Source organism: Babylonia areolata, chromosome 10, assembly GCF_041734735.1.
Source record: "Babylonia areolata isolate BAREFJ2019XMU chromosome 10, ASM4173473v1, whole genome shotgun sequence".
Lineage (NCBI taxonomy): Eukaryota > Metazoa > Mollusca > Gastropoda > Neogastropoda > Buccinidae > Babylonia > Babylonia areolata.
This window is the reverse complement of record NC_134885.1, coordinates 5,763,235-5,776,463: the sequence shown is the minus strand read 5'-3', so window position 1 is coordinate 5,776,463 and position 13,229 is coordinate 5,763,235. Positions and strand designations below refer to the sequence as shown.

Below are 13,229 nucleotides of genomic sequence, written 5' to 3'. Positions count from 1 at the left end.
ATGTACATTTTAGCTTAATCCACCAGGTACAGACACTTTGACTGAGACGCAACTTGATTTAGCCATGTCCTCTTTCGTTCAGGCGAACGATTAAACTGATTGATCCACTCAATGCTGTTTCAATGTAAACATGCAAGCAATTAGCCGAGCATAATCAAGTGAGACCAAGATTAGTAGTGACTGCCCTGGCCTCCTGATCGATAGGTCTAGAGCATCTGGGTAATGTCACAACAGGAAAGCATGTGACCATGCTATGTAGTTGAAAATGAACTCGTCAAAATAATTTTGACGTTGGCATAACGTCGGAACAAACTGCAATCGAGCGTAATACAGCGAAATCATAACAGTTGGTGTCTCTGAATTCTTTTTTTTTCTCCCTTGCATTGAAGGATATATTTTCCTTCAACATCATCACCGTAACATTTTCATGTAACAAATTCTCGTACATATTACAATGAAACAATAACTTATGACATACTTGGTAATTTCAGTATAAACATATATATATAAGAATTCTTGCTAGCGAGTTGGAGCAGTGGTTGCCTGACCATGACTCATAGCTCTGCTGTTCATGTCAGGCGGTGTACCTTGGCGTCAGCAGAGTTGCCGGTGAGGTAGTCCAGAAAACCCTTCATCATCCAGCTGGCATTGCTCTCCCCTGGATGGACGCGTGACGTCAGCACCACCGCTTTCTTGTGCTGCAACAAAAGCGACATGCAGCGACACGGTGCCATGCAGTGATACAATGTGCTGATACCAGGTCACCTCGGCTTGGTTGCATGAGTGATCTTTGAGATAACTCTGTAACCCTGGGAAAATTCTTAATGCAAAGCAAACTAACATTGCTTACACAACCCAGCCCAGCAGGCCACACACCACAAATGTCATGCACACCACCAATCGTTATTTCCTTTTTCATGTCATGCACTTCTATATAACGGGCACAACAGATGAGTGGTTAAAGTGTTCGACTTTCAATCTGAGGATCCTGGCTTTGAATCTCGGTAACGGTGCCTGGTGGTCAAAGGGTGGAGATATTTCTGATCTCACAGGTCAACATATGTGCAGACAGACCTGCTAGTGCCTGAACCCCCTTCGTGTGTATACGCAAGCAGAAGATCGAATATGCACGTTAAAGATCCTGTAATCCTTGTCAGCGTTTGGTGGGTTATGGAAACAAGAACATACCCAGCATAAACACCCCAAATATACATGTTAAATATCCTGTAATCCATGTCAGCGTTTGGTGGGTTATGGAAACAAGAACATACCCAGCATGCACACCCCCGCAAACAGAGTACGGCTGCCTATATAGCAGGGTAAAAACAGTCATACACGTAAAAGCCCACTTGTGTAAATATGAGCGAATGTGGGAGTTGCAGCCCACAAACGAAGAAGAAGAAGAAGAGAAGTTCAGTTTCAGTTTCAGTAGCTCAAGGAGGCATCACTGCGTTCGGACAAATCCATATACGCTACACCACATCTGCCAAGCAGATGCCTGACCAGCAGCGTAACCTAACGCGCTTAGTCAGGCCTTGAGAAAAAAAAAAAGGTGAATAAATAACAGATAAGCGTACATAATAAATAAATAAATAAATAAATGATAATTATAATATAAAAAAAGGTAGTAGTAGTAGTAGTAATAATAATAATAATAATAAATAAAGAAGAGAAGAAGACGAAGAAGTCATGCACACTGAACATGCAGAAGCTGACCTTCATGTCCTCAGGGTTCTGTGAGGAGGAGGTGATGGTCAGAACGTACACCAAGTTCCCGGCCAGTGTGCGACACAGAACCCTCTGCTTGCAGATCCTCGACTTGATCGGGTCATTCTGCAGCTCCAACAGATAGTCCTGTGAAACGCACACACACAGACAAGGATGATTACTTAGCTCAAAGACAGTGATCACAACTTTTATTCTGGGGGTTAAACTACAAACGATAAAGAAAAATAAGATGTCACAACAAATCAACAACAAAAAACAGTGAATATAATATTCAACAACATTCATGAAATAAATTTTGTCATCTCTTCAATGCCTCATGATTTTGCATACATGGCCAATATATATATAGAGAGAGTACACTCATGTCTTCATGACACAAACAAGTTGAACCTAAATTATTAGATGAATGCTTGTAAATGTTTTGGTTGAATTAGTTTTTGTCGAGGTCACACAGTGAAGGGAAACACAGCACAAAGTGTAATTCGTCCTCCTGACCCACACTCCATAAATGACAGGTATACACAGGTTCACTGTGTTCTTAACTATAAGTATTTACGTTAGAAACACCAAATCTAAATTTTGTCAGCGCAAAAAGCAGGAGTAAATGGGTGTGACTTGAGCTGCTTGTCCACAGAAGGAGCAGGCCAACAAACTGGTGTCATACGATGAAATCAAGACAATCATCAAGGCACAGCAAGGAATAAAGTGGCACCTCCAGCACCCCAAACATAACCAAGAAGACAGATACCATTTGCTGGAACGACAGGAACAGGTCAAGATCTTCCACCTGAGGACTGGACACAACCGCCTGCTCCACCACATGCACACAAAATTTGGCACTGGACAGAGTGGAGAGTGCCCTTGTGGTGAGGGACCAATGACAACTGACCACATCCTTCAAAACTGTAGGACGCATGCAGCATCCAGGAGGAAGTACTGGCCAACACCGACAGCAGTGGAAGCCAAACTGTACGGCACCCTGGAGGAGCTGCGACGGATGGCAGCCTTCATCGAGGGCACCGGACTGCCTATCTAATGGGAGGCGAACGAGGAAGAAGAAGAAGAACTGCTTGTCCAGCAACTAGTGGCCAATGACAATTAGTTGATGAAATAAAGAGGAAATAAAGTACAGGTGAAAAATTGCTTGTCCTCCAAAAAACATCCTGAAGAAGGTAGTATCACTGAAAATTCAACTTGAGAAGTGAAAGGTACTGCCTGTGATATGTAAATTTCAGACAAAAATAAAAAAGCTTCAACCTTGACTTCTTTTAACGTTTTACGTCACATAACCATCACAATGGAAACTAAGATTTCTATCATTTCTTGAACTCTTTTTCACAATCATAATTACGTCATGACATAACAACGTTTTGTATTTTTCATGTCATACAGCTTTGTTTCAGTTTTGACATAAACCAGCAACATCTGACAAATAAACAAAAATGCTCCAACATGGAGTTTTTTGGGAAAAAAAAAAGAAAAAAAAATATATATATATAAAATTCAGATATGATACGACGAAAAGAAAGATAGAAATGAAGTAAGGGAAGCAAGAGGAAATTGGGACATGCCTGCAGGTCACTGTAGGTGTAGGGGTAGCAGTGAGCCAGGTACACTGTGTCGTTCTCATAGGGAAACTGCATCGTCCAGGTCAGAGAGTAGAACGACCGGTCTCCCTTGCTTGTTTCGTACCTTCACACACACACACACACACAGAGATGTACATAGAATGACAGGTCTCCTTTGCTTGTCTCATACCTTCACACACACACACACACACACGCAGATGTACATGGAATAATCGGTCTCTTTTGCTTGTCTCATACCTTCACACACACACACACACACACGCACACAGATGTATATAGAATGATCGGTCTCTTCTGCTTGTCTCATACCTTCACACACACACACACACACACACAGATGTACATAGAATGATCGGTCTCTTTTGCTTGTCTCATACCTTCACACACACACACACACACACACACAGACACACACACAGATGTACATAGAATAATCAGTCTCCTTTGCTTGTCTCATATCTTCACACACACACACACACACACAGATGTACATAGAACGACAAGCCTCCTTTGCTCGTTTCATACCTTCAAACACACGCACAAGCTGAACATAGAACAACCAGTCTCCCTTACTTCATGCTAACAGCTGTACACAGAACAACCAGTTGTCTTTGCTCAATTTATACATGCACACAAACAGCTGAAGATGAAGAAGAAAGAAAAAAACACACACAAATGGTCTTATCAACATGACCCGTCGATGTCGAACAAAAGTTGCCTATGGCAGTGCACTGTCTGGTGAACAAAACTCGCCTATGGTGGTGAAAGAGTTAACTCTCTCCATACGAACGGCGAAAGAGACGACGTCAACAGCGTTTCACCCCAGTTACCATCATCAAAATATTGCAAGCGGAAGGCTCTTATACTGAGGAGGTGAATGTTGACAAAGAATACCACAATTCTGACGACGGAAGCTAAAGGTTGGGTCATTCAGACACCCACTGGACATCCGAGGGGTCTGTATAGAGGAGAAGAGAGGACTGGCCGTACTGAGTGAGTTAAAGTCTTACTTGAGGTTGTTGCGGTAGTACTTGATGTTCTGGCCAGCCCTGATCCAACCCACTTTGTTCTGCAAGGCCTCCTTGTCGCTGTACATGCACGGCCGCATCCCGTAGTTGTACAGACTGTCCGGCTGTTTGACACAACATGTAAGGTAAGGTAAGGTAAGGTAAGGTAACGTAATGTAAGTAATGAACCGCAAGGCCTCCTTGTCGCTGTACATGCACGGCAGCATCCCGTAGTTGTACAGACTGTCCGGCTGTTTGACACAACATGTAAGGTAAGGTAACGTAACGTAACATAACGTAATGTAAGTAATGAACCGCCCAGCCTCCTTGCACATGTATGACCACATCCCAAGTTTTACAGACTGTCTAGCTGTAAGCAATGAGATGCGATATAACGTATCAGAATGTCACATGATGCCAAGTAACAGCAGTGTAACGTGATGTAACATAATGCAGCTGTACAGGTCATCTGGCTGTGAACAGAAGATGAATGTCGTGTAATGTGATGTAACGCAATGCAATGAAATTGTACGGACAATCCAGCAGTTAACAGAAGACAAATGTGATGCAATATAACATAATGCACTGCAGGACAATGCAAATGTTCAGACTGTCCAGCTGTCTTGGGGTACAGGCCATCAACAGCAGGCCTCCACTGGCGAAGAAAGGGGACAAGACCCTCCACCTCAACTCCCCAACCCCCTCCGCCCCTAAGAAAGGAACATAACTGCACACACACACATGCTCCCCCATCCTTCTTCAGTATTACACACGAGCATGCAAAACAGTCAGACTGGTCCTCTGTATGTGTTGTGCCTCTTTTTTTTCTTTTTTTTTTTTGGTCATTGTTCAATAAAATGACAGAAAAACAACAAAACAAAACAAAGTGTCAGCAGAGTGACGTACCTTGAGGAAGTTGACGATGGTGAACCGGTAGGGGATGTTGGGCTTCATGTTGGTGACCCGGAAGTAGAACCACTGGGTGTGCTTGTTGGTGTAGAGATCGTAGCGCAGCCACAGCTCGTAGTCGTAGTCCCCCCTGTCACACGCAGGATCACCTCAATTCTAGTCTCTCACATAACACACTGATCACCATTAACTCACTCCGGACGATGGAACACTATAGTGTTCCTGACGTAAGGTAGCGTTCCAGACGACGGAACGCTATAGCGGTTTCGACAATTAAAAATTTGTCCACGTTTTCCTCATGGGGTAGCATAACAATCGCAGCTACACCGGGCACTGCGAGCATGTCAAGGGTCGAATCTAAAGTTTCTTCATGAGATTTCATAACAACACACTCCACAGCGAGCCAGCGAGTTCAGAACCTCACACAACAAGCTACTATGCATACGTATCGAAAATGGTCTCGCAGCCGATACAAGTGGAAATTTTTGGAGAAAACTAGATCATGACAGCAGATTTTACCGCTGCTGAAGTGATTGCAATGCTTCAAACTGAAGGTTTCGACATCAACGAGGATGATGAAGACGTTGAATAAAGTATCTGCAGTGAAGAAAGCTGCCAGCAAGAAGTTACTGATAGTGACTCAGCTTCTGAGAGCAGTGAAGAGGGAGGGGGGTGGACGTTCACACAACGTGAGGAGAGGGGTCAGCGGGTCAAGTACAGTGAGTTTCATTCAGTTACCTTAAGTTTTGTAATTTTTGTGATTTTTTTCCTGACCCTAACAAATGGGTCGTATGTAGGGAAAAGCAAGGGAGAGAACTATTCGTCCAGAGTGAGTTAAATGAAATCAGTTTTAGTCCCCACCCCCTGTCAGACACTGATCACCATCACCTCAATTCAGTTTTTGTCCCCCACCACCTGTCACAAATTGAACACTAGAAAATCAATTCAGTTTTAGTCTCCCGTGTAATACACTGATCACCATCAAATCATTTCAGTTTTTAGGTCTGCCACTGTCACATATTGATCGCCATCAAATCAATTCAGTTTTAGTCCTCCCTCTCCTGTCACATATTGATCGCCATCAAATCAATTCAGTTTTAGTTAGTACTTTGGGACACATGCATGTTACTTGTTTTAAAGAGAAAGTTCTTATCTCAACCGATCCTGAAACGATACGAAAATGTAAGCATCATCATCAGCATAATTACATATGTATGTTTACGTATAACTATATATGTATATATATATATATTATGTTATAGATGGATAGATAAATTGATAGATAGATAGATTTGTATGTAATTATGTATGTGTGTGTGTGTATGTGTGTGTGTATGTGTGTGTGCATGCATGTGCGGGTGCGTGTGGGTGTGTGCTGCCTCCAGCATCTTGCCTCCTGAGTTTCACTCTTGCCTGTCGTCACAAAGCAATGACGTCAAAAAAGATGCACCGAGCACCGCACACTTACACTTTGACGGCCTTGGCGAGGTTTCCGCTCTCGAAGCGCGACTCAAAGAGCAGCGTGGTGTCGTTGTCCGACTCCAGGTCCACACTGCACTTGCTGCAGCCATTGCGAGAACCCCCGACACGGGAACGCATGTACTGACAATACAATGCAACAGTACAGCGTCAAGCACTCAACGATACAATAAAATGTCAAGCTTACATTCTACTTCAACATACAATCGAACACAACGTCAAGCACTCACAATACAATAATACAATGTCAAGCACTCACAATACAATACAATACAATACTACAACATCGAGCACTCACAATACAACAATACAATGTCAAGCACTCACAATACAATACAATACAATAATACAATGTTGAGCACTCACAATACAACACAATACAATATAATGTCAAGCACTCACAATACAATACAACAATACAACGTCGAGCACTCACAATACAATACAATAATACAACGTCATGCACTCACAATACAATAATACAATGCAAAGCACTCACAATACAACACAACAATACAATACAATGTCAAGCACTCGCAATACAATATAATAATACAACACAATGTCAAGCACTCACAATACAACACAATAATACAATACAATGTCAAGCACTCACAATACAATGATACAAATGACAAGCACTCACAATACAATACAACAATACAATCTCAAGCACTCACAATGCAATACAATACAATACAATACAATGTCAAGCACTCACAATACAATGTCAGGCACTCACAATACAACAATACAATGTCACAATGTCAAACACAATACAATGATACAATTACCATGTCAAGCACGCACAATACAACACAACACAACACAAAAATACAATAGAACATCAAGCAGTTATGTTACAACACAATACAATACAAAGTCAAACACTCACAGTACAATACAATACAACACAACAATACAACAGAACATCAAACAGTCATATTACAACACAATACAATACAATACAATACAATGTCAAACACTCACAATACAATACAATGTCAAGCAGTCATAACACAATACAATACAATGTCAAACACTCACAGTACAATACAACACAACATAAAAATACAATAGAACATCAAGCAGTCATATTACAACACAATGCAATACAAAGTCAAACACTCACAATACAATACAAGACAAGACAAGACAATACAACACAACACAACAATACCATCCAGTGTGAAGCACTCACAAAGCTGAACTTGGGGTCGTAACGGAAGACAACTTTCCCTCCATTCTCCTCTCCACGACACATCGGGGTTTTCTCTGTTCCCGCTGAAACACACAGCACGCCTCACCATGCTCATGGGCTTTTTGTCTTTCTTCCTTTTTTTTTTTTTTTAATCTTCTTATTCAGCTTTAATGGGTCAACATTTTACAAAGCAATGAACTTGAAAAGCATAGGAAGTCTACAAAAAAATCGCTTCTTGCTAGGGTTCAGTTCTTATGTGCTTTCTTTCTTTCTTCCTGCTTTTATAGGCTGTAACCCCTGTGTTCACAATATCTATGACTGGATTTTTATGTGCACGACTGTTTTTGCCTTGCCAAATAGTTATCCATACTCCCGTTTTCAGGGATGTGCATGCTGGGTACATCCACGTTTCCATTACTCATCAAAACACTGACATGGGATAGGAGATCTTTAACTCACTCTGAACGATGGAACATTATAGCGTTCCTGATGAAAGGTAGCGTTCTGGACGACGGAATGATATAACGGTTTCGACAATCAAAAATTTTTCCACGTTTTCCTCATGGGGTAGCATAACAATCGCAGCTACACCAGGCATTGCGAACGTGTCAAAGGTCGAATGGAAAGTTTCTTCATGAGATTTCGTAAAAACACACTCCACAGCAAGCCAGCGAGTTCAGGACCCCACACGACAAGCTAATCTGTATACGTATCGAAAATGGCATCGCAGGCGATACAAGTAGAAATTCTTGGAGCAAACTAGATCACGACAGCGGCTTTTACCACTGCTGAAGTGATTGAAATGCTTCAAACTGAAGGTTTCGACATCGATGAGGATGAAGGTTTCAACATCGATGAGGATGTTGAAGATGTTGAATAAAGTATCTGCAGTGAAGAAAGCTACCAGCAAGTAGGTACTGATAGTGACTCAGCTTCTGACAACAGTGAAGAGGGAGGGGGGTGGGCGCTACACGACCTGAGGAGATGGGTCAGTGGGTCAAGTACAGTGAGTTTCATTCAGTTACTTTATGTTTTGTATTTTTTGTGATTTTTTTCCCTAACCCTAACAAATGGGTCATCTGTAGGGAAAAGCAAGGGAGAGAACTATTCATCATGAGTGAGTTAAAGAGAATGTTTGATCTTTTGCATGTGCATACATGGAACGGGATTAAGGTACTACCAGGTCTTTACACAAGCTGACCTGGGGGACTGGAAAAATCCCCACCCTTAATCCACTAGGTGTCAATATCTGTATATACCTCAGGAACCAAAAACTGAAATCCAAGGCTATAACCATTCAGGTATGTCACCTGTCATACCAATGTGCTGAATAAAAAAAAAAAATACACCCACGATTAAAGCTCACATTAACATAAACTTGCAAAGCTCTGATAATCAAGATCACACTTTCTGAATCTCACTTGCATTCAGTAAGACATTTTGCAAACATACTCAAGGAACAAAATAGCTCCTTTCCACAGAAAATGATCAAAACCGGAAAAACATGAATACTTTTAGCAGTTTGGAGATAATTTCATCTTCATATACCAACATTTTCATGATAAGAATTATGAAGCTGGTGTGTTATTTCATTTCAATGATAATGTAACAAAGCACACTTCATAAAAACACTAGCAAAAAAGAAAGGGGGGGTAATTTTCTTTCCCCAGTTCTCTTTTGTATGCTATTTATTACCTTTGGGCTATTTTCTACCAGCACTTGCTTCAATCACAAAATACAATAACAAAAACAAAACTTAGGCAAAGAATCATCTTTGAACTTTGATTCAAATAAGAGACAAAGACCGCATTTGTATTTGAACCAAAATATTTCCCGTAATGCTCACGAGTCTTTTGAACTTCAGCTTTAGATCCCAGATCTAAATAGTATTTGCTAACTGCAGTCATCAAATGTATTGCCACATCATCAGCTGACATAATTTCAGAAAGGCCTGGAGTTACCCTCTGAGCCCTGACCACTGCTTTACCGGTGGTGGGGAGGGGTGGCATAATGCCTGGCCACCGGTTGAGCGGTGCGTAAACACTTGTGTCGTGTTTTGCTATTGGTTGACCTATATTGAAGAGCCAATCAGAAAAACCGTAATATTCCGACGCCAGCGAACACAGTACCAACATTGCCACGCCCCCTCACTGTATTTTGTGCATGTGCTTTGGATAAAAAAGATCGATTTCTACCATGAAGCGTGCAGAGTCTCAACCTGACACGCTTCCTTTGATCAACTGATTCTGCATGCTCAGATTCATTTTCAACATTACTATCTGTAGCAAAATCATCCGATTTGAATTCCACCTCACTATCAGAGTAATCATTGTCATACTCTACTTCCGATAAATCATCAAGCATATCAATTACTTGCTGCATTAAGTACAGTTGTTTTCTCGCACGTTTTGTCCCTGATTTCTGCCCTGACGGGCCAGGTTGAGACTCTGCACGCTTCAAGTGTTTACGCACCGCTCAACCGGTGGCTGGGCATTATGTCATTTATCTCGGCCAACGGTAAAGCGGTGGTCAGGGCTCAAAGGGTTTAATACCAATTATTTGCAAATTTTGGCTCAGGAGCTCAGGCAGAAGGGTTAAAATTGCTCAGGAACTCAGGGCTCAAAGGGTTAAATGCATTGAACACTGCTAGAAGCAGCATGAAACACTGACTCAGTTTGTAGAAGGGTTCTGGTTCAGATGGCACATGGTACATGTGAAGGACACGTCCTCTCTGCACCTCTATCTCTGAGGGCCTGAAAACAGAAACACCAACACTCATGTTCATGCACGAATGCACACACACACACACACACACACACACGTGTTTTAACACATGCACATGCATGTTAATGATTACGCTTTATGAAAGTGGAATAATACATCAACAACCATCTACCTGAAGATCTAGTCATCAACCCCATCCACATGTAATATGCGGCTTCTGTTCAAGTGTGTGTGTGTGTGTGTGTGTGTGTGTGTGTGTGTGTGCGCATGTGTGTGTGTGTGTGTGTGTGTGTGTGTGTGTGTGTGTGTGTGTGAGAGAGAGAGAGAGAGAGAGTGTGTGTGTGTGTGTGTGTGTGTGTGTATGTGTGTGTGTTTGTGTGTGCAGTACATGCATGTGTGAGTATGCACAAGTTTTTAGATTGATATGCACTTGTATGTATCCTAATTTCTACTGTACCTGTGTTTGTGTATGATTTTCAATTTATGTTTGTACCTTGTTATGTACTATCCCCCCACCCCCAACCCCCCAAATATTCCTTGTGACCCTGGTACACTTGGTAATAAAGACACATATTCTGTTCTATTCCATCCTGAAAAAGGAACAGTTTATACAAGCACTTAAGAATTCACACTAGGTCAAGAAAAACCTAGACACTACTGTAACATCTCAAACACTAAAGTTTTCCAAATGATTGTCCATTCATAACAAACCAGACATACTTTGGAACTGAACTGAGGGTGTTTTTTTTTGTTTTTTGTTGTGGTTTTTTGTTGTTGTTTTTTGTTTTGTTTTGTTTTTTGTTTTTTGGTCAATGAAGAAAACAGCATGAAACATCCAAAAACAAAAAGGAAAAGAAATAAAGAAAGAAAAAAACAAGAAAAAACAGGGGTGTTCCGTTGTCTGTGTGCAACTGAGGACTAACCCTGTAAAAAAAAAAAAACAACAACAACAACAACAAAAAACAACCAAAAAACCCCCCATGTTTTGGTTCAGAAGGTAAATGGTACGTATGAAGAATACATCCTTACTACATGCCAGTACTCTGAGGGCCTGAAAATATAAAACACCACCATAAAAACACGTTCTGGTTTGTAAGGTACATGGTTCCTTATCAAGGATAATTATGTTCTTGCTCTGCACCTCAAATCTCTGAAAGCCTGAAAATATAAACACTGCCATTCACACAGACAGAGTTCTGTCAAAACAGTAATCAACAAAGACTGAACAAAGTAAAAAAAAAAATCAAAAAATCAAAAAATCTTGAAGCCTAGAACAGAGAGAAAATTTTTTTTTTAAAGTGTTAAAAAGATAAAGACCTTAGAAATTTTTTACGGCAGCTCACTGGGAGCACTAAATTTCCTTCATAATAATAATAATAATAATGGTATTTATATAGCGCTGGATCTTGTGCAGAGACAAATCAAAGCGCTTTCGCACCAGTCATTCACACGCATGCATAACTCTAATACTGTAGAAACTAAAAACAAGGAAGGGCAGGCAAGGGAGGCTATTTTGGAAAGAGGTGGGTTTTAAGGCTAGACTTGAAAGAGCTGAGTGTGGAGACTTGACGAAGTGAAAAAGGAAGTTCATTCCAATCGCAAGGTCCAGAAACAGAGAAAGAACGGCGGCTAATAGTCGAGTGTTTGAATCTGGGTATGCGTAAACGGAGTGGATCCGAGGCAACGATGGAATCTCCTTCAGAGAATTAACTGTGATAAAACAAAACAAAACAAACCGGTCACAAGAAACAAACAAAACGGCTGACATGTGGCATGGATGTAAACAACGGTAAAACACTTGTGCACATGATGTGTGCGTAGCTGTAAGTCACAGGAAGTACAGGCCTGTAGCATAACTCTAAATGACAGAAATCTGTATGATCAAAAACATATACACAACAAAAAATAACATTATGTAAGATAAGTATAACTGTATATGTAAATAACTCTGTGGATGACCACACCTATGAACAGCAAGACATGTACATATGTACATTATGTGGAGTGTTGGCCTCAAGGTAACGCGTCCACCTGGGAAGCGAGAGAATCTGAGTGCGCTGGTTCGAATCACACCGGCAGTCGCCAATATTTTCTCCCCCTCCACTAGACCTTGAGTGGTGGTCTGGACGCTAGTCATTCAGATGAGACGATAAACCGAGGTGCCATGTGCAGAATGGGTAAAAGAACTCATGACAACAGAACGGATGTCCCTGGCAAAAATCTGTGGAAAAATCCACTTTGATAGGAAAACAAATGAAATTGCAGGCAGAAAAAAAAAGAAAGGAAAAAAAAGGGCGGCGCTGTCAGTGTAGCTATGCGTTCTCCCTGGGGATGGAAGCCTGAATTTCACACAGACAAATATGTTGTGACAAAAAGAGTAATAAGATACAATACAATACAATATGATGCAGAGCAATGCAATGGAATACAATACATGCAATGCAATACAATGCATTACAATACAATGCATCACAAAACACCACAATACAACGCAATGCAATGTAATACATGCAATGCAATACAATGCATTACAATACAATACAATGCATTACAATACACCACAATACAACGTAATGCAATGTAATACATGCA

At 41.1% G+C, this 13,229-nt stretch overlaps 1 protein-coding gene across 3 annotated transcripts in view; it reads right to left on the bottom strand.

Annotated features, from left to right (window-relative positions):
* LOC143286741 (uncharacterized) overlaps positions 1 to 13,229 on the bottom strand; it is a 148,351-nt gene that overhangs the window by 98,087 nt on the left and 37,035 nt on the right. For all 3 annotated transcript variants that reach the window (XM_076594463.1, XM_076594464.1, XM_076594465.1), the window contains 8 exons: positions 10,584 to 10,666; positions 7,914 to 7,996; positions 6,702 to 6,835; positions 5,231 to 5,363; positions 4,328 to 4,449; positions 3,300 to 3,420; positions 1,717 to 1,854; positions 588 to 698 (listed from right to left, as the gene is read on the bottom strand). In XM_076594463.1, the coding sequence (XP_076450578.1) occupies positions 588 to 698; positions 1,717 to 1,854; positions 3,300 to 3,420; positions 4,328 to 4,449; positions 5,231 to 5,363; positions 6,702 to 6,835; positions 7,914 to 7,996; positions 10,584 to 10,666 (925 nt within the window). The remainder of the gene's footprint in view (positions 1 to 587; positions 699 to 1,716; positions 1,855 to 3,299; positions 3,421 to 4,327; positions 4,450 to 5,230; positions 5,364 to 6,701; positions 6,836 to 7,913; positions 7,997 to 10,583; positions 10,667 to 13,229) is intronic.